At 37.2% G+C, this 22,790-nt stretch overlaps 2 protein-coding genes across 2 annotated transcripts in view; both read left to right on the forward strand.

Moving 5' to 3' along the window:
* LOC107271053 (neuropeptide SIFamide receptor) overlaps positions 1-19,988 on the forward strand; it is a 31,997-nt gene extending 12,009 nt beyond the window's left edge. Inside the window, exons 2-3 of the mRNA XM_015746630.2 lie at positions 11,347-11,446; positions 18,553-19,988. Coding sequence (XP_015602116.1) covers positions 11,347-11,446; positions 18,553-19,330 — 878 coding nt within the window. The 3' untranslated portion in view covers positions 19,331-19,988. The remainder of the gene's footprint in view (positions 1-11,346; positions 11,447-18,552) is intronic.
* LOC107271061 lies at positions 12,345-15,269 on the forward strand. The gene is made up of 2 exons (XM_015746641.2): positions 12,345-14,101; positions 14,759-15,269. Exons 1-2 carry the CDS (start codon positions 14,090-14,092, stop codon positions 14,990-14,992), a joined length of 246 nt encoding a protein of 81 aa, XP_015602127.1. The 5' UTR covers positions 12,345-14,089; the 3' UTR covers positions 14,993-15,269.
* Positions 19,989-22,790: the final 2,802 nt, after the last annotated feature.

A 22,790-nucleotide genomic window follows, 5' to 3' on the forward strand; every position in this document is an offset into this window, starting at 1 on the left:
CTCTCTCTCTCTCTCTCTCTCTCTCTCTCTCTCTCTCTCTCTCTCTCTCTTTCTTTCTCTCTGACTACTCTCTCAAGGGTGGAATTGCTCTCTCGGGGGCGGTAGGACCTTCGCACTTGTCATGTGCCGTGTCCAGTAACTTTTTTTTTCGTATCTGTGATAAGTTTTTTCTCCGCCACCCAGTGGACTGTAGTATGTTATAAAATTAACTAGCATGTATTCCCTAAATAAATTAAAAACAACCCTGGATATAATAAATCTTTAAAAACTTTGTGAATCACACCAGCGAACCATCTTGATTAGGTTAGCCATAAATATTGTAGTGACAGACTTAGTTCAGTCATTAAAGAATTTGAAGTGAATTTTAATGGAAATAATTGATATCTATAAAATGATTATCTTATTAAAAACAAAATCCATAGAATGTGATGTACCGGATTGGGATTTTTTTTCAAATTATCTCAACAACTCTTAATCCTTTGAAACATACATTTTTCCTTCTACACGATTTACTTGAAATTAGACAGTCTTGGGTCGCCGATTACGAATCTGAACTTAATATTCAGATAGTCAAAATGACGGATCCAATATGGAAGACTTAAGTGAATTGAGTTCAGATTCGTATTCAACGACTCGAAAAACGTCCTATTTCCAATTTCCACCTTTCTAATCACTGTGGTCCCATCGTCTGTGACATAACAGAACATTTTTAACAATTTGATTTATTTACAGCACCTTCTATATTTACAAAGTTACCATAATGTCTCTTCGTGCATTAACAGTGACACCTTAAGAAACTCAGTTAAGTAAAATAAAAATAGCTAAAATACTTTGAAAACTGACTTTTAAATTTTAGAAAACCGAATTAAAAAAGACGTAACCCACCTGATAAGCTGTTACCAAAGGGGGGTTGAATCGCGCTGGGTATAATAAATCTGAACAAAGATTTTTCTGGACCAACTTTAGACGAAGTCATCTTAATCATCTTACATTATCAGTCTGTAAAAACTGTTCGTGCTTCTTCATTGTACAAGGAACCCGACTGGGATGACGTCGGTCTAAATATGAAATTCTGGAGGGTTGACTGATAAAAAAAAGTAATAAATAAACACGGAAATAACGTGGATGGTCGTTAAGCCAAAATAATTTCCAGGCCGCATTCGTGTTTGACGATCATTCAAGAATATACATAGGTATATCGAATGGGGCAGATATCTGATAATAGGATGGGTAGGCGGAGATGGGATGGAGTTAGTAAGAAAATGACTAAAAATTCAGTTTGCGCAAGAAATATGATCCTTGTTTTATGTATATTTATGAGGTTTAATCACCCTGTGAATTTTCGAAATATTTATTAAATCAGGACTCATCAATTAACGTCATAGCTTTCATGATTCTTGTATTAAATTGGCGCATGGCTATAATTCCACCAACAGGAAAAAGTTCAGAGGAGATAGCTACCCCATTTCTATATATTTTTTTTCTTCGGTTCCCCCTTTCATTTTGAATCGTAATCTGTCAAGGTATATCACCCCTTGATCTTCATCCCACTTCTGGTTTACCAACTTTTCAAGAAGCAACCCCCGTGCTCTGTAATTCGGCGAACTACCTTATCGCAGATAAGGGTCGGTTACCCTTACAGAGTCCCAGACAATGTCAGGCATTATCTCGACGAAGACAGGCTTAAAACAGAACAGAACAGAATATTGCGGTTGACCTAAATACATGATGCAGTAACCTGGGCCCGGATACCCTAAAGGTTCCTGCTGCCAGGCCAACCGTTTTTCCAGCCTGCCAATACGAATAATCTCCCCCATTTACTTCACCCTTCGGGAAAGACAGGGATATCGATGCACGAAGAAACAAAAGCACCGAGCCAAAAAAAAGAATCGTCGGGATGGAAAATGATTTTCATTTCTTTCAATTGAACATTTATTCGCCAAGAAAATCAATCGAGCATGCGATCCATCAAACTTGATAGGTAACCACAAATATAACATGTACATAAACACACGTTATATTGAATGGAAAAAAAACAACATTTTCAAAATATCCATATTTTCAAAATACTAGTCAAATCGTACAGAACACCATATTCGCCCTTAAGAATTTCGTGAAAAGGAAAACTACTAAAAATTTACCCTCGGTAAAAAAAATATATAAAGAATTTATAAAAATCGTCAAACACGCAGCATTCGATCATCCTGATTCAATAAAATCTTTCTTCAATATTTATCATGGCCCATAAACCCTTATAGAGGTCGACGAAACTTTGTTTCATATATCCTTAGACCTTTTTCCCAGTCCTTTAGCAAATCATCCATCTGGCATTTCCCCTTCAGACATTTCATTGGCAATATGGTATCACCTCGAAAACTGCCTATACCGAAAAGTTTGTCTTCCGCGAATCCTTTATGCTGCAAAATGACTGATACCAACGGTGCACGTGAATGCGTTATAAAGACATGCTAATGGGTGTCTAGGGTGTATAATCTAAAGCCATTAGGTTACCCTTGCATCGTACATGCCTAGATTGGCAGCTTTGCCTTGACAGCCTTCGTCGACTAGTACCGTATGCACGGTATGAGAGTAACGAAGCTCTCGCATTCTGAACACACAGCGCATGCCACGTTCAAGGTCGAGCATTATGTTGAAAATGGAAATCCTGAAGAGTGACTATTACGTATACAAAATCTTTAAACGCATTACCCGCGCCCTAGAAAACACTAATTTATTAATGTATATCTATACGGGCATATTCATTATATACTATATGGAATTCATATGAGAATTTTTCAATAAGCATAAGTGGTACTTGTACGAACGTATAAGAGGTACAGTATATATGTATATATACGCTGTAGCGTATTTTCTTAACTCGAGACCGATAACGAAAACTAGCCTACAACTAGCCTACGTTGCCTTCGGCCGTCCACCCTTCGCTCATGCATCCGCAAGCCAGGCGGGCGCCAGCCAATTCTTTTTTCACCGGGAACTGACGAGCCGGTATAAATTGGGAGTCGGGGTGGAACAGGCCCAACTCCACTAAAACTAGAGCTCTGACGAAACCTATCAGAAAAGACGATAACTTGATCCTGTAGATTTTTGGGGACGGGTACAATCGAAAAACGCAACCGTAGCTGCTGATCTTTGCGTAAAATCAGCAAACACAATTGGATGCGAACGGAAGCGGACGGTTACGGAAATGCGCGACCCGCTCAGGCTGCTGGGTCGCAGTAGAGAGGGTCGGAGTAAGCGTCAGGCAAATAGTGCGCGATACAGAGAGCAGCGGATGGAGAACGTAGCAGAGACCTAATCGGAGCTATAAAATCGAAATTCCTTCACCAATTAATAAATTGGGGGTACTCACCGGAGCTGGTGCAGCTGATCCGTAAAGGCCGAGAACTGCATCCAGGAGACACTCGGGTGTGCACTACACTAGGGCACGACACTGCACTTTCGAAACACGCGGAGATCTATATGCAACGCGAGAATTACACGAGCGAGGACTTCCTATGCCGTATAGGAAACACGGCTAGAAAAACTGTCAACAAATGGCTCGGGAGCGCGAGGCATCTCGAAGCACCTCGATCGGTGTCCCAAGACAGACTGCTCTCGAGCGGTCAATTGGCCATAGTCAAATTCGATAACTAATCACTCTGACTGGTCGAGATCCTTACGGCCGACAACTCTTATCCTTTCCCCCGAGTCGTCCCTTTAAACTAAATCGAGAGCGTTCCTCAGCGAATCGGCACGTGACTCTTGGAGATCCTCCACGGCCGCTTCCCCAGGGGGCACCGGGCGACAGCGGGGCACCGCGGCCTTAACTCGGGCAGGAGGTTCCTCCCCTGCGCTTAACCATATCAAAACTATATCTCCGCCCGTTCTACAGCCCTTTGCCCATCTCCAGCGTGGCGCGGGCATCTCACCCGGGCTTCTGCCGGTCCGTGGAGACGTTTCCGTCGGGTACTCCCCTCTGCCGGGGAACTGGGTACGCCGAGACTATCTCCCCACGGCAGATTCGAGCACCCCGACCTCAACTAAACAATAACGAAATCTTCCGAGAGCATTGGCGTAACTCTACGAATCAACCCGAGAGCTTCTGAGCAGGGTGGCGACCCGAAGGGAACCAGAAAGCGAGAAGCCGGAGTCGCCTTGTGACCGTGACTCGAAAAATCACGTCACAGCATATAATTATAATATATTATAATATATACTGTAAAAATATTTTCTAAATTTTATTAATTTTAAATATATAAATTTTTCAAATAAAACACAATCACCGAACTATGCCCTTATATTCTTCCTGTTCTGAAGGATCGTCAAATTAATTTGTTTGAAATGTTCGATCATGCAAAGACGATTGGTTTGTCGAACAAACCAATTTGTTCAGCTATCGAGGAGGAATACAAAATTTGCTGATACGAATCCTTTAAAGTACTTTAGCCAGCGATGGGATATCGAGGGAATTTAATCTGAAGGGGAGACACACGTAGGAGAGGGTCGTAGGGGTAAAGAGGGCAAAAGATCCCTAGGGAAGTGCGTTCCATTCCAGTGTTAGGATTAGGAGCAAGTAAGTCACCGAGTCCTTTAATTAGGTTACCGGGACTCGCAGTTTCTATTTGGGTCAAATTCCTCAAGCTTTCATTACGTATTATACCTTCATTTTGCTCAGCACGGTAAAGCCTATATTGAATTTTAAGAAATCGTCGATTCGCGAATAAAAGATCTGGAGCAATTGGTTGTCGTGGGTGATGCCATAAATTTGACCTTTTTTTTTGGTTCACCCCTCGCCTCTTTTTCCGTCTGAGGATTGAAGGTTCAAGTAGGATATCTTCAACCAGTTAAGACCCACCGTAATCCAATGTCCTATTTTCTGATTACATCTAATAGTTCCGAAATATACACTTTTAGGAAGAATCCCAATTTTTAGCGATTTCTTTGAGAATAAAGAATTATGGCTGATGAAATAGAGATACGTGAAATGTACTAAATTGTACGCATTAAATAGTCTGCAGATCCCTACCTTACCGACACTCCTTATCAAACCTTACTCAGCTCTCACCTTAACGTACAGATGAAGGGCTGCGTTCTTTACGACGTCGGCCTCTTCTCGATATTGTAATATCATTCTTATCTGGCGCCCTTATCCATTTCTCGAAGTAGCAAGATACCGCTGATTATGGCGCTTTTGGATTCTGAAACAAACAAAAAAATGTCTGACGTTAAATTTGGGATTCACGTATTTCTATGTTTTTGGAAATTATATTAACCAGTATATTATCTAATTGTGGGTGAGAAATTTCTCAACAAAGGATTTGGCATAGTTACAACTTAATCGTAAGCTTTTTAGGGATTTGGGAGCGTGTAGATATAATTATAAAAATTATATAGAAAATTCAGTTTGACATGACACTTGAAATTACACAAAACCATCTCGCTTGACGTCATTTTGTATTCGTATTGATTTTCAATGCGATACTCGTTTCTTATCAACTGAAAATTATCACGACGTACCTCAAAGAAATTTCTGCATGGTGAACAGTGTCACTTGATAATATTCTAAACTGATAAATTACTTACGTCAATCATAAACCCACGTAGTTACCAGGCGATTGCAACACGACGAGCGCCAAGACGCGTAGCGTCCCACGTGCATCGCGACGCTAAATGCAATTCGTATGAGTACCCACATACTATATATCTACCATCTATATAAAGATACACTCGCAGACTTTAGTACATATAGACAGAGCTGTTCTTTTATTCGCACTGGATTTACGTCAAGCATACCATGTATACAAGTGTAATTCGCATTTAAAGTGAAATTCAGGTAGATTTACAGATTCCAGATAATAAATAAGTTTTCCCGATAAATTTCTTTGTGGATTAATTTAAATCTTTTTTTAATCCACAAATTTCACGAGACAAGTTCGTAAAGTTGTAGCGAAAAAAAAAAAACAAAAATTACTTAGACGACCAATCTTTTATGATACCTAACGATGACGTCATACGTCTCTTCAAAAAGCTCCACGGGTTAAAAATGAGGAATGTCAAAAATTCCAAGCATCCCCATGAATCGCTTCGCCGCCCTATGCAAATGCAATAACTTTACTTAACTTTGTACGTGGAATGCGCAAGTACAGAGAATACTGATTACGAATGCAGAGAACGCCAGGGACATTCTAAGGGTAGTTTTCTTTATCCTACGGAGTGAATATCCTTACCAGACAGAGGCGCATTTCAAATATCCACCCCATTCTGCAACTCTTATCCAGCAGCTTCCCTTACAATGACATTTTCACTTTGTCGAATATAACCAGGTTCAGGGTCAAGGTCGATAAATTTATTCTGTGGGAAGCATTATGCCATTTATGATAAGTGCATATGACACACACGATACACGATGCCGGTGTATCCCAAGCATCAATATAATCAGTGCCAAAATAACACGTCCCGTATAAGGTGCTATCTCCTTCGGTTATGGTACCAAAGCGACAAGCATATTGGCGAATGCTGAAAATTCGCCTATCTTATTATTTCCTGTGGGCTGATGGAATTTTTCTATAACCAATCGCGTCCCTAGGCGTTACGAATAGGACCGTAAAATCTGATACCAACCGGAAACTGCATGTCTGATCGAAGCTTGACGCTTTGCGAAAGTGCTGATGCGAAATAGCAACGTCTGGTCTGTTTGCGGCTGCATTCATGCGAAGTTGCGTTATTGATAAGCCTTGTAGATGGGGATGATTTCCGGGGGGTATCCATTGTGAAAGTCGCCCTTGGCTTTTGCTACGTGAAGGATCATTTACTTGGGCGTCATTTTCAAGGCTGCCGTAATGTTCTTATATGATACTGCTCGGGTTGCAGTTTGCAGTGTGGCAAGTGCATTAGGGTGACCTTGCGCCACTGACAAGACCTTGCTATTCATCTTGGCCTTTTTTTTTTATATAACCCTTTGTTCGCAGCCCTTTGTATTTCTAGACAAAAAATTGTCATACCGAACAAACATTTGCATGACTTCACCAAGAACTTTGGCTACGATGCTATCTTGCATATATGCAAAATATACATCGTTTCGTACGAAACCTTTTAGCACTAAATCTGAAATAATCGTGGAAAAAGGATTCGAGAGGGGTTTTGACTTTTTTAATCATGACGTACAGGTTAGGTAAAAGACTTTTTATATCGCGAAAGGGTTACAAGAAAACTTTCTTTTTCAGCGATTTATAATTAGATTTTCCCATTCCTTAATTTAAACTCATAAATAACCGAATTACAGTAGACCTATGTATATCGTTTCTTATCCCTTAATCCTCTGAAGTCAGGCTCTTGTACGTAAAGGGTTAATATGGGTATGGCTAATAAAAAATATATTTTTTTTCTATTACACATAAATATATCACTTATCGTTGTAAAACATTGAGAATCAACGTCCTTTTGCCATTTTCAAGGCCCGTCATCCTTTATGATTATTCAAATGTACTGTAACGTTTCTATAATATTCTGTCTGCGTACGACAGACACGAATACATTACCGACACGGTATTACGTCAATTTGAAATTTTTAATTACTTTATCAATAATTATAAGCGTCGGTCGCCTTTCAAGTTTACATTGTATAATATGATTCGTGTTACTGAAATCATTCATATACCACGTGAAACTGGTTACGGGATTATCTCTGCGTATTTATATATTAAACTGGTCCTGTACTTTGCCTTTACAGCGTATACCTATATATCGATCTAACTCGGCAACAGTCATACGGTATGCGTGAAACGTGAATTGCGTGCGTTGCGCAACGCTCTGCGATTGTACGAGATTACATTGCTGTACCAATAGATACGGGATAATAAAATTGGCGAGATAACTTCGTGCGGATAATAGCGACTGTTTCAAAGTTACAAGACAGGTAGAACCTATCTGAAAAAATATTATCAGTTGAAGGGATGCTGGCTGTTAGTTAAATTTTTAAAATAAATAAATTCAAGTTCTTTTTTCATATGACAATAACACTGCTTACATCGAGTAATCGATAATACAAGTTTTCTCATTAATTCTACAGGCAATTTAATCCTATTACTTCATCCCTGTACTTTCTCGATTATGAACAAAATATCCACGAAAATTCAGACCTGAAGAAGTTCGATAAATTTAAGTTCGATTCTGCCTATCATCCCTTTCGTTACCCTCCTTTAAATACGTACTTTGAAAAAAATTAATCCACCTTCCAAACGAGCCACGAATAGGGATTTGGAGTCTTGGGCTTTATAAGGTTTATGAAGATAACTTTTTTTCTATAGGATTTCAAAATTTATTTTCGTAGTGTTAATGGGTATAGTCAATACGGTAACATAATGGCATATACACAGCCACGGTAAATGCTGTGTTGTTAAAATATAACATAGGTCGCATAGGCGAATTTTAAGAGTGCATATACTTTTTATCATTAAATACTTTGAATATAGATACACCTAACGTTATATCAGCAACGTATAACGCGCATCGTTCGCTTCAAAGGGAATCTACGTGTAATTCACGGTTCGCCTAACTTGACGGCTTCCTTAAAAGTTTCCCTGGATCCGGGATACTGAAATACTAAAAACCACTGCAACGAAAGTATGCTGCAGTATGTATGGTCTGGGAGGTACATAAAAATCTACATATGCAATATACGAGCTCGGGCAAGGTCCTGGTGTAATGTACTTCCGGTGAATTTGAAAATGGCCATGGAGAAAGCCGATGCAGATAAAGGAGTAAAGGATTTCAATGATCTACTGAAAATAATTCAATTCTGTTATTACGTACCAGAATTATTTATACCGTACAATATATAGATATACACATGTTTATGATATATTTTTAAATAATTTTACGTTTTTCAAGCAAATCCTTTTTTTTGTTGTGTATTTACGCAAAAGGTAATGTGGGAGTGTGCAGAAGGAAATACGGCCGAAAATGGCATTGTTATTACGTCACCGAACAATTACGTAAATCCTACCTCTTCGGTGCGCTATGGCACCACCATGGCCTTTACGATTATCTCTTCGCACATGACAAGGAGCGTCGAGGTACCATATAGACGCCATATTGTTACTGACCTACGACTCATTGATTTCTATACCAGTAATTAATTGGCACAGTAGACGATTGTAGAAACTTGATAAACACTTTTATACCTTGTCATTAAATTACAATGCTATTCCTTCGTTATCGCTTTAAGAAATCTTGTAATTGTACAGGCTGTAGTGGATACTTCAACTACTAGTGCCATAACGATACTTAAATATTGCTCAGGTATTTATATAATGCAATAATTGTATTTAAACGAAACTCGTTTAAAACCTTACACAACCTCATTTATTTAACCTGCTGAAAATTTTGCATATATTGCAAATCTTTCAAGGATACAAATTATTGGAATTATTTGTTTTACCAAATCATTTCGTACGGTATTACCTATAGAGGCTGCCACCTAATTCCTTTATATTTTCCATTGTTTTAATTTGCTTTACTTCTTTTTTACATGTGATTTTTTTTAATTCTCTTAACTCGCCCTACGTCCTCTAGACTTTTGCAGATTAATCCTACCGGGAGTCTGGGTAGTTCTGCACCATTTTAGCCAGGCGAAACAACAAGAGCACTCAACGAGTTTATTGAAGTAATAGCCACTTCATAAGACCGTGATAATGTTTCTTGCTTTATCAAGTTATATATATATATATATACTTAAAAAGAGAAATATATATAGGGCATTCAGATATTGGACAATGTGAATATGAAAAGCGTTGTAGCTTATATAGGGTGGAAATAGTCGATAACATATGGCCCCAGTGCAAGTAACACAGGGGTACTCATATATTCTCCGAACACCCACACGTGCCAATGTAACTGTCCAATTAGAATTAGATCGTTTTTCCAGGCTCCATGGACCATCGGATATACTTTCGAAATCAATATACTTCGACTCCACGTATAAAGGATATAGCCAAACGTAATATTCCAGAGGCACTCAATCTTATCGATCGATACGTGTCGATGATATCGATTGCATTTTTTGTCAGTACTTTTTTTTCATAAACTCTCGATTGGTCTGATATTAGAAAAATGTCTTACATGAAAATCATCTCATTTATATGTGCCAAGATTTAATCTCAGTCGAGATTATGGCACCTTTCCGATAATATTGTCAGGGTTATTGATCAGTCTTTGGTGACCTTAATCGATTCGAATATACATATTCATTTTGCAAATCTGATATAAAACGAGATTCGTAATATCATGGAACCGAAAGATATTTAAAAAATTTTCGATTATTCAATGTGTGTATTTATGATGCTTGGCTCTTTGGAAATAACCAATCGATGTAACTCATAGGATTAGATCACCGATCGAGAATTTTATTATCTCCTGAAATAATTTATCCTAGATCGTGGCACATTTTTTTTTTTCCTATGGATCATTTAGCAACGATATTTATAAATTATTACACTTTTTATAAGTTGCCTTTAATTTTCTTATAATTTAATAGGATTGATCCATACGCGTTTAATGCCCAGCAAAGTGGTGGAGTCTTAACGTTATTCGTATATATCTACAACTATGATTCAAGATATAATGATGTATGCATCCCACAGGAGTTCCAGACTTCTTATGAAAGTCAGGATTACGTATTCGGTCGCATAATTACCCACTTAACGCTCGATCGCTGATTGAGATTACCTTTCTATGCAGCAAGTGCCCTTCACTTCACACAATCCTTCGTAGTCGGTAACGGAGATAAAATGAGTCAAACAATAAATATATGCAGTTCGCGTATAGGCAGGATGATAAGTTTCAAAGGTCACGACCCAAACCAATATGGAGAACGATGTATTTCCATGTATATCAGATACGAAAAGAGAAATACGTGATACATGAATTTAAAGCAGGTCGTGTACCCTTTGGAAATTTGAAAAAAAAAAATAAAAACCAAACCGCGAAACACTCGGAGTAGATTTTACGACTTGGAATATTTCCTAGGGGATGAAATTGAAAATTTATTAATTAAAAATTCACAGCTTCTAGCTTCATTTTTTGCATTACTTAGAAATTTAGACTTTCCCATCAATCTTGTATAACAACATTATTTTGCTTGTATTAATTACCAATATATTTGTCTAGCTTGTACCCTGCTGATATTTTTCATTTAAATTAAATCATTAATCATGAGTAATTGTTTCCCAGTAAGCCTATAATTGTCAATACAATGATGTTGGAGTAATTATATAATTGTGAAGCAGCTAATATAATTTTGATTCCTTGCACATTTGTTACATTACTAAAAAGTCTTCTCTGTTTCAGCATGGATCCTGGGATGGTTTATGTGCAAAACCGTTCCATATATACAGGGTGTTTCAGTAGCTGCCTCTGTGTACAGTCTTGTTGCAGTTTCGTTAGACAGGTACGTGTTTCTGATAATAATAAAAATGCATAAAAAGAAAATACTCCAGCCTGAACTCAAAGTACACACCATTATGAACTACATGTATATACAGCAGATAAGAAATGTATTTTTTTTTTCAATTTAAGAAAAAAGCTATTTGAAATTCCATTAAGAACATTAATTTACCCACACAGGTAGGGAAAGTAAGTGAATTTTAAAAAAAAACCTATCTTATACTTGACTGAACAATCCACTGAAATCCAAGTCATTGTGTTTTACCGAAGATGAGTCTTAACAAACCAATGATTGATGGATACGAAGAAAAAACTATAGCTGCTTATGAAGACCTTCATTGTATCACCAACCAGTACCATATATCAACTGTATCGATCTGCTAGAAATATGTGTATTATGAGTCTGGTACTATTTCCTGGTGAGAGATGATCAAAGAGTGGAATCAAGAGAAGTTTACAAACAAAATGGTAACGGTGACTGAAAAAGTAAAATAAAAATTGAAATATCACTAATCAAAAACTTGATAACGCTGCCGTATGCGATACAAGTGAAAGACCAAAGTTCCTTCCAACCTAATCTAATGAGACGAAAAGAAATAGACTTTTTCATGGTGAGAGATGATCAAAGAGTGGAATCAAGAGAAATGTACAAACAAAATGGTAACGGTAACTGAAAAAGTAAAATAAAAATTGAAATATCACTAATCAAAAACTTGATAACGCTGCCGTATGCGATACAAGTGAAAGACCAAAGTTCCTTCCAACCTAATCTAATGAGACGAAAAGAAATAGACTTTTTCATGGTGAGAGATGATCAAAGAGTGGAATCAAGAGAAATGTACAAACAAAATGGTAACGGTAACTGAAAAAGTAAAATAAAAATTGAAATATCACTAATCAAAAACTTGATAACGCTGCCGTATGCGATACAAGTGAAAGACCAAAGTTCCTTCCAACCTAATCGAATGAAACGAAAAGGAATAGACTTTTCCAATGTAAAACTTATAAAACACTTGAGAATACTTGAGGAATGCTCCGATCTGGAGTCCAGAGCTTCCCAAAATTCTTGGGACTGACAAAGAGATAAACCTGCAGATCACCAAGGAGAAAGAGAGACGTAGATTGAACATAGTGAAATAGTTTTTCGGGCCATAAGGCTGCAATGTCTTGTGGCACATAATGAAATGGGCAGAGATCAAGCGAACTCCCGCTGAACGATATTAGCGATTTAGAGTGAATTTACTTGAAGCTGTTTTCTATGAGATCTCGACAGGACCTCTTGGTTGAAAAATAATATATTTTTCTTTGATATCTAAGAGAAGCGATACTTTCAATAGATCACCTGACGAATGAATTGTCGTTTGACTCGAGTATCACTTGTTATTTTAATTCTTTATTGTCTGATTATCTTTTGTGGAACAGCTGTTGACGCTAATGTATCATGGATCGATATTATGAATTGGATGTAACGTGTATTCAAATTTTAACAGAAGGGGAGCGACTTTTGCCAATATATTTTGTATAGAGATGTATTGGCTGTTTACGTGATCTTTGATTGATGATGATTACTTAATTTTCTATTAGGGGTTAACCTGAGTGATGAACTCTTACTTACAAAGCAGAGTATCAGGTTATCCAATTGGGAAAAAATGTTAAAATTTATCTATCGGTCTAATGGCACTAATAATTTAATATTCGGTACATAAAAATTATTCATATATTGAATACCTGTACGTGGAATTCAAGTAAATTAATACAGTTAACTTCTTATATACCTTTCATTGTAAGTGAAAAACAAAAAGAATTTCATATCGTATAAAATGATTGTTACTGCATTGCTGCTATTGTTAGCAGTTGCGATATCGAAAAATTAACAGATACTGAGTGCACAGTGTAATTCAGATGGTCGGTACCGTATAACGATTTTGATTTATTGGAATTATAATTAAAAGCTAGTTAGAGCTTGATTGATCCAGTCAATCGACAGTGATCATCATCAAAGAAACTGAAATTGGATGCGAATTTGTATATTGGATACAAGATATCTTTGTTGACCGACGTGGCGCTATCGTGTTCCAAAATTAAAAAGATTCCAGGATAATGTATTAGGCAATATTGCACATAGTCGAATAGGTTGATCTTCCTTAAAAATAGTCTGGTCTTATTGTGACTGAAAACTATGAAAGATAGGTAATTTTTGAAAGTTATCGTATAGGCTTGAATGATTATGAGAATGGAGCGACGAAAAAATGTTTTGACAAATTTCAAGACATTATGCCATATCTCTAGCAGTTTCGTCAGTAAGTTTCACAACAACATTTTTTTTAAGATCCAAGGGGTTAAAAGTCTCAAATATTGCGAAATACGTTACAGTTCAATTGGCAGGGTTGTTGATTGGCTGACTACGTCCAGGCTTGCACAGGGGCTTGCAAATTATTGGTCACTGAAACTCCCACCATAAGAAAACCGGCTGACTCAACTATTCGCGTTACGTCGTCATGCAGTTCATTGGCCCACGTGACCAAATTTGCTTATGTGGTTGGGACTCGATTTTTTAATTTAAGAATTGCTATAAAATCCCGGCTTCGCACAGTGACAGCATAAGCTTACTCAGCTCCAAGCAGTAAACTACATCAATCCATTCAACATGTTCAAGTTGGTAAGACGAAAAATTATATTAAATAATCCATGAAATAATATTTCACCCAAGAAAAATACAATTATCAAATTTTCGATATCTCAATACAGTTTTCGAATTAGACTAACAGACTTGTAAGAAATTCATAAAAAGTCTCATTCCTCAAAATCACAATGTATAAAATACTTCGTAAAGTTAGTCACGAATTGAAAATTCATCCGCCACAAACATTCACCTCAAATTAGTCACCCTCTAATCAAAAGAAATATTCAAATTGTCGAAATTTCGTTGAAAACATTCCATTCCATTAGAATGAACTGTACAATCGTGCCTTCACATTCACTTAAACGTTCTCCGAACTCGGGTCACAAAAGTCTAGGTAAAATCACTGAAGCATGCACATTGTTAGCCAACACCAAGCCCATAGTTTAAATGGCAATTTCTCCGCTTGTAACACAGCAAAAAGGAATGCAGTTTGACATTTCTGAAAAAGTAAATCCACAGTGACGCATAACTTGCCCACGTGCTCTCTCGACAGTCACAAAGCTGCTCGCCATTGTTCAATCTCATTGTAAATAACACTCGAATCGCACATAAACGAATCTTACCAAAATACTCAATTTAAACTCCAATCTTTATAAGATTTCTGAACGATTTTTTTTTTCAATTGTGGTACAGGCTGTTCTCGCCGCCATTCTGGCCGTCGCTGTTGCTGCTCCTGGAGGTCTGACCGGTATACCGATTAGCCATGGATATGGACCAGTCCACGCTCCTAACGTAATCAGTGTTGCACCCGCACATGTTGCCACACATGTCGTAGCTCAACCCGTTGCCCCTGTCGTCCACGTTGCTCCCATCATTACCAGAACCGTGCTGAACGGTCATGGTCATGGTCTTCTTGGACTTCATTAGGCAGTCTCGTATGGATGAAAAAAAACTTGAGACCCCCCTTTCCCAGGACTGCGCAACAACCTGTCTTCCACAAAGACAGACCAAAAAAAAAGTTTAACATCATTTCTCGTTAGAGAGACATCATCATGCGGCCATACGAACTCTCGTCTTTTATTTCTACTTTTGTATGTCATCACAAAATTGTCCCATTATTGAATCATCACCCGATCATCATTCTTCCCTGTAGCCCCCTTCAATTACGCGGAATTTTAATAAAATTTTTATTGTAATTCGAGAACTCTCATTGACATCTGATTCACCCTACCCTGATTTAATTTTTAATTGTTAATTAAATTAGTTGACATTTTTAAGGACCTGTTTATGTATCAGCTTTACGTAAATTCATGATGCTTGATTATGAAAAATTTTAACATTAACGGTTTTAAGGTACTTAAAAATATATGAGAGATTCTTTTCCTTCTCTCGAAGCACGCTTTACATTTCCAATTTAATAAATGCTTTGGGATTTTAAACGAAAATTTTTTTACACCAAAAAATGTCGTTTACATACTTTTCACAGTGCCGGCATAAACATTATCGTTCATTATCCTTGTTTTTGAGTCTTGCCAGCTACCCGAAAATAAATTTGAATTTCATCAACGAAAGCATACTTATTTAGCACGTAAAGTGAAACAAATTTCTCGAAGTTCTACACAGTTAAAAAAGTTTATTTAAAATAAATGGGACCGAAGAGAAGCCACATCAATGTGAACATTTATACTCAAGTAAATCAATAATAACGTGACTACGTTAATGTGGTAAAACTGGATAATACGCAAGACCAGACGCATGGACCGGATGTGGATAAAAGCCAGGATGAACCGGTGAGATCAACGGTGCCGAAACCACCTTGACCACCGGTGGCGGTGCCAAAAGTACAGTTTGCGGTGGCAGCACTGGTCCTAAGATTGTGGCAGGTGGCACAGGTGCAGGTGCAGCAGTGACAGCCACAATGGCAAAAGCAAGAATGATCTGTGAAAAAAATAATAAAATAAATAACGAAAGACATTGATAATAATTTAAATAGAAATTTCTATAAACTCACCAGCTTATACATTACCGCTTTATTGCTTGTTAACTCTTTATTGTGAATCAAGAGAGGCGCTCTTGGATACTAAACCACTGTCCATGTACATCCTTTTATACTTGCAGCTGAAACCTTCTTCAGATTTATCATCATTTACCCCACTAACTTCAGAACCTTGAACACGTTAATGCATTATGCTCTTTGGCGCAGCTTTTTTCTGGCCTTGTCACGTTACACGTTCGATAGCGGATTCTTTTGCATTAAGGTTGCTCTTGGTACGTAACACTACAAAATCATTGAGCACCATCCAAGAACAATGACTGATTTATCATTAGATTCTTTGATTCCGACAAGAGTTCAAAGATTACCAATTGGCTACACGATTGATCCAAGGTTTTGAGATTGATATCGTAGTTTCTCATTAAACAGATGAATAGTGTAAGGAAGCGAATCAATGGAGATCTGTTATTTAAAAAAAAATGACATTTGTCCTCGATAAATCGATCACTATTAATCATATGCGAGTCTCTTTTAATTCAGTATAATTACAATACACTCTATAAATCTAGTACTCGGGCATTTTTAAATTGTCTCGAAGATAAGAATATAGATGTGTATTCCAAGGAAATGACGTTTCAATTAATGAAATCAATTTTAAGGTGTGGCTGCATTAATTTTTCTACCACATAAATAAATAAAATTTGGATACGTAAAGATAGCCCTTAGCTGTCTATTATTCCACGCAATAATATACAGTGTGTACAAATAATCTGAGGCAATTGAATCCAATTTTTAATCCACTTGGGGAAACGATCGAACGTTCGTATATTTTAATAAAATAATTTGATAGATGGGTAACCCAAAAACAAAATTAAGAAGATTAAATGGCGGAGGGTCGAGAATTTGTTTGAGGATTTCGCAAATTTGAAAATTCAATTATGAGAGGTATCGGAATCCGCCATTAAGTATTCAGCATCAGCTTGAACGTTAAGTATTTCTATACATTGATGTAACTTACATTCAATTGAATATATATCAGACTTTAAATCGATCAATAATTTATTTTCCGATTATCGAATAAATCAAAAATTTAAAATCCAACTCCAAACCCAATTGTATTTATAACCTACAGTATTCCATATGTATATATATACCTTTTCATATTACGCATTATACCCTCCTTCGTAAATTCCGAACACACCCCTTATATAAATGGTTGCGGGTGTTTGCGTATATATCTATATATATACACAGTCCCATAGAAATTCCACAACGGTTACAAGGCGAACAATTTGTTCCTAGCAAAGTGGAATCAATAAACCGGACGCCGTTGGACAAAGGAGAACGAGTACATCGTAAAAGACGTATAAAACCGGAAGTGTGGATGAAAAAAAAAAGGAGAAAAAAAAAAGTAGGAAATACTGAAACATTCTACAAAAATATTTCATTCTTTGAAATTCAAACGAGCGTTAAGGCGCCTCGTATTTTTCCAAAATTTCGACTCTGAAATCCTTCCATTAAATTCGTCTTCTCCTTTATATTTTTATGATTTTCTCTTTCCGTATTTCCGCAGCATCCTCATCGTCCGTCCATTGCTCGCAGTAAATACCGTCTGTGTCTCTTCCATGAATTTTTTTACATCTGCTTCAGCGGGATCCTTCGCATCCCTATACAAAGTCCCAACATTTATCTCAATGAATTAAAAAAAAAAAAACCCCTCAGCATCATCCCGAAAGTATAAAGCCGAGTAAAGACATACATAAGCAGCTGATTGTCAATATAATATGAAAAATGAAATGAAACGTAAACCAAGAAAGCAGATATAGGACACAAGAAACCGTACGACGTTATAACGTAAAATTGGCATAAAAGTAAACGGGAAGTGATGTGAGACGAAGTATACACTGTAAAGAAAAAAAAACAAAATAAACCCCAGATCAATTTCGCGGTCACAATTTTTAAGACATACCCACCGTACTATCTCGCGCACGCATATGTAATATATTTTTACAATTCGATACCACGCGAAACGTTCAATTACCTTTTGATATAAACGTAAGTTACATGACCCGATCCCAGTTTGCGGTTAGCCAAGCATAACACGTGCGTTCCTTTCGAAATCGAGAATGTACATTACAACATGTGCCAGTGCGACTTAGAAAAAATAAAATGAAACAATATTCCCAAGTCCAACCAGCCTTCGTTACATGCGCCAAGCAGACAGAGCCAGCATACTAAATACAATAATCTCCAAGCACCATAAGACACGCATAACAGCCAGCGTAATTGTAGCCATAGAGAAAAATGTGCATAAAACTCTAACGCGAGGGATGCACAGAATTTTGTAATAATTAAAATAAATTCTCACCCGTGACTAAAAGGCAATAAAAACTAAAGAGTAAAGGCCAGAGTATTTTCTATTTTGATCTGTCACAGCCTCCGTGTCATTACAATCGAATGTGTCAATACTTAATTACCCTGATGCAATTCGCAGGTTCCTGGCGATCTGGTGGCCGTTCAAGTGTCAAATAACAAAGCGACGAGCGAGAGTGATGATCGTGGCAATCTGGTTCGCCGCCCTGACCATAACTTCGCCCTGGCTGCTCTACTTCGATCTGGTGCCGATCTACGCCGACGAGCCGGATTTGAAATTGTGCTTGGAAAAGTGGCCGCGTCAGGAAAACGAGACCATGTTCTTCCTGATTGGGAACTTGATGCTCTGTTACGTCTTACCGATGATACTGATCTCCCTCTGCTACATCCTGATATGGATCAAAGTATGGCGACGTCACATCCCGACTGATACGAAGGACGCGCAGATGGAGAGGATACAGCAGAAGTCGAAGGTCAAGGTCGTGAAGATGCTCGTGGCCGTAGTAATACTCTTCGTCCTCTCCTGGCTGCCGCTCTACATTATTTTCGCAAGGATCAAATTGCGAGGCAAGACGCCCGTTTGGGAGGAGGAAATCTTGCAGATAGCGACTCCGATAGCTCAGTGGCTCGGCTCGAGTAATTCCTCGATAAATCCGATACTCTATGCTTTCTTCAATAAAAAATATCGACGCGGCTTTATGGCCATTCTCAAGAGCGGAAGATGCTGCGGGAAGCTGCGCTACTACGAGACCGTAGCCATGATGTCATCTTCCACCAGCATGAGGAAGTCCTCGTACTACGTCAATAATAACAATTCCTCGACAAGGAGGACCTGCCACGGTCCACCGGTACATCAGGACAGCAACGTATCTTACATATTTAATCAGACCGGCGTCTAAGAGCAATCTGACCAAGTTCCAGGAATCAAGTAAGACCTCGCAAGCCGTGCGCCTCTTAATCGAGGATCGAAAAATACCCAGGCGGGTTTAAGAGCCGCTCCGAGATATATTGTTGGTCGCGTATGATCGTTGGATTGTTGCTCGGAGTCGGAAGCCATTATCGTGATTTGATTACGAGGATAATCAAATAAAGTTACCTATATATGAATTTATAGGGAATTCATGACTTTTGACGCAGTTTAATCATAATTTTGATGATGATGATCGATGATTACTATACTCATTGGAAAGGCATCGGAGTCATGATCTAAGATTGATAGTTCACTCGAGGGTCTTAATTAATAGGATCCTTAATTAGTAATTAATTATACACACACTCACTATGTATACACATACACATTAATTATTCTTGCTAAGGTTTAATAACGTTATATTATTGTACTATCATACGTTACGCACATAACGTACAAATGACTCCGGAGTATAACGATATGACGCTTGTGATAAGAGAGTGGATACACTTTTCTTTTTTTTGGAAGCAAAATAAGAAAAAATTTTATTCTGTATTCCGCGATCGTGGAAATTAAATTGCTCGACGATTCCACTAGTCACCAGACTTGACGCTTCGATGACACGGGCTGTCAAAAAAAAAAAAAAACCCAGAGATTTTGCAGTTACGATTAGTCGAAGTTTAGGGAGTCAGGACGTATGTATGACTGTGTGTGAGAGACAAATTTATAAATGATCGAACGAGAGAGTGAATAGTTGCATGTAATTGAATTTGTAAAATTAATATTTAAAGAATGGAATATATATATCATGCGGATGGATTACAATGCGATCCAAGTAGATATACGTAATACAGTAATTGATTGATAATCAGGATGAGCATTCGATGAAATACTCCTAGCCTATCAAAGGATTTATTTTCAGATGAACTTACCATCCAATTGGTGGTATTGTTTATTTTAATAAAGCCAACTTTTTTTTTTCTTTTTTTTTTCATTTACTACATGAGATTACGTTTCGCTTGCGCCCACGTTTTACTGATACACTACCTCTGCGAATACTATGCTAATTTTTATCACCTGCGGCTGAAATTTAGAATATTTTCTTATCGAGCATGTAACGCGTCGCACGTCCCTTGTACAATATCTTAATGATAACGGGAGCGTTAATTACATAATATAACGATTACTATTGATTATGGGTAATATTAAAAGATATTTAAAGCCCCGATTGGATTTTCTGAAACATAATGAAAAATAATTACCTCTGCACTTAGCATTAAACTTAATTATAATTTTAACGGCTCATCATTAATCAAACGGAGGGTTTACTTGCGCCAATCCGTTACGAGAGATTACGAATCGTTATTGTTAATTACAATATGTATTTGTTTTTATTCAGAACAATAATTGTTCTCATATGTTTTTCATTTGACGTGTGTCGATGATGAAGTTTTTTTTTCGAAATTTTAACTTTAAAATTAATTATGCATTGTCCGAGCTCAAAAACGTCGTTCCGGACTTTTGATTGAAAAGTATGAAAAGCTAAATTTTTCGACTGAAATAAATTCAAAGCCATTTTTAGACATTTTTTATTCGTTGTCTCTCTCTCTCTCTCTCTCTCTCGGTCTCATTAGCATTTAAAAAGTGGCGACCCTCGATGCCTCGCAATTGCGAAGAACAAATTGTTTTTGTGATTATCCCAGATTCGCTCTCCGCAATTCTCACGGTTTCTGCAACTTCAGAAATTCCATTCGGTCTCATTAGCATTTAAAAAGTGGCGTTCAAAGCCATTTTTAGACATTTTTTATTCGTTGTCTCTCTCTCTCTCTCTCTCTCTCGGTCTCATTAGCATTTAAAAAGTGGCGACCCTCGATGCCTCGCAATTGCGAAGAACAAATTGTTTTTGTGATTATCCCAGATTCGCTCTCCGCAATTCTCACGGTTTCTGCAACTTCAGAAATTCCATTGTCAACAAGACACCGTGTCGCCTGCCTGGATAAAAGTAATTCGAACGATTTTCAAGCTTTCGCTGATAGATGTAAAATCGTTGTTCGAATTAAACACCAAGACGATACCGATTCGCGCTTCCTTTTACTGCGATTTTAATGCAAAATGTATTCGAGCTTGCATAAGGAATCAGCGACAAAATTTTATTCCTGCAATCCGTCATGATGATGATTTTTTTTAACACAGCGCGTAAATACCCAATGTTACACTTGTTGCGAAAATGCAAAATTTTTTGACTTATCGTAGCGTAACAGAAATTTGGTAAAGAGGTACTCTTGACGAGATAATTATTTTCCTAAAGCTTTTATACAAGGAACGAATATGAATAATATAACAATAAAATACATATATACATACATACATTGTGTAATAGGTGCAAAGAAAAATACTGTAACTGTATTAATCGTAAAATACGAATTTCGTATGGGGATTTGTTACAGCGAACCATACTGAGTGCGAGTGCAAAAATTGCAAAAAAAAAAGAAAGAAAGAAATGAATGAAAATAATAGAAAAATAATTTCAAAAAAAATATTCAGTATGTATATCCCAACGTATCAAACGCTTATCTATTGGTTATCGTATAGGCCACATTTGAATGTAATTGTTAATGAAATTTTTATTACCGTTATGGGCTTCTGCGTGTTTATAATTATGAAAGAAAGTTCATTAGGATAAAAAGTAATTGTTACTATATTAACGGCGACTTTGTTTACACAAGGCTTGAACATTTTTCTTATTGTTGATAAACTGCCAGTGCTGCCCGCGCTAAATGCCATTGTTAACGATATTAATAGTTTAGAATTTCCTTTAGAAATTAATATGGCTGATGTGTGTGCGAATCTGAGTAGCGTGCAGAGATATTGGTAAATGATGTAATTACGTAATTACGTGTATACATACGTATCGTATATAAAGGATCAAAGCGTATAATGACAAATATTAATTAAAATTTTTTAAGACGCGTCAGTTAATCTTTGTCGGCGTCAAAAGAAAGAAACTTTAAGAATCTCCTTAAAGGTACGATAAATAAATAAATAACGCGATCAATTTGGCACGTTAAATATTTCACGTTGCTGTCATAAGCCGATCTAATAACAAAGAGTCACTATGGAAAATCTGTATATCACCGATATATCAGAATACTTTGTTCATCTAAATACCGTATCACTGGCCGAACATTGCGACTGTAAACATCGAAAGATTGAACGTCCATTGATTTTATTAATTTGTTGCACATAACAAAACGTGGAATCCAATATCCAACGACTCGGTCCAATCGATTACTTATACTGTCCCTATAATTTATATGAAAAGCTAAACTCTTAAACTTGTTCATTGGTAGTTTTAACGTGGCGCAATAATACGATAATATATCAGGATTTTGCTGAAATGACAGAAAAAAAAAATAATAATTCCCGCGCAAATACAATAATCGTCGGAT

The sequence above is a fragment of the Cephus cinctus genome, unplaced genomic scaffold, assembly GCF_000341935.2.
Source record: "Cephus cinctus unplaced genomic scaffold, Ccin1 Ccin1_scaffold0880, whole genome shotgun sequence".
Taxonomy (NCBI): domain Eukaryota; kingdom Metazoa; phylum Arthropoda; class Insecta; order Hymenoptera; family Cephidae; genus Cephus; species Cephus cinctus.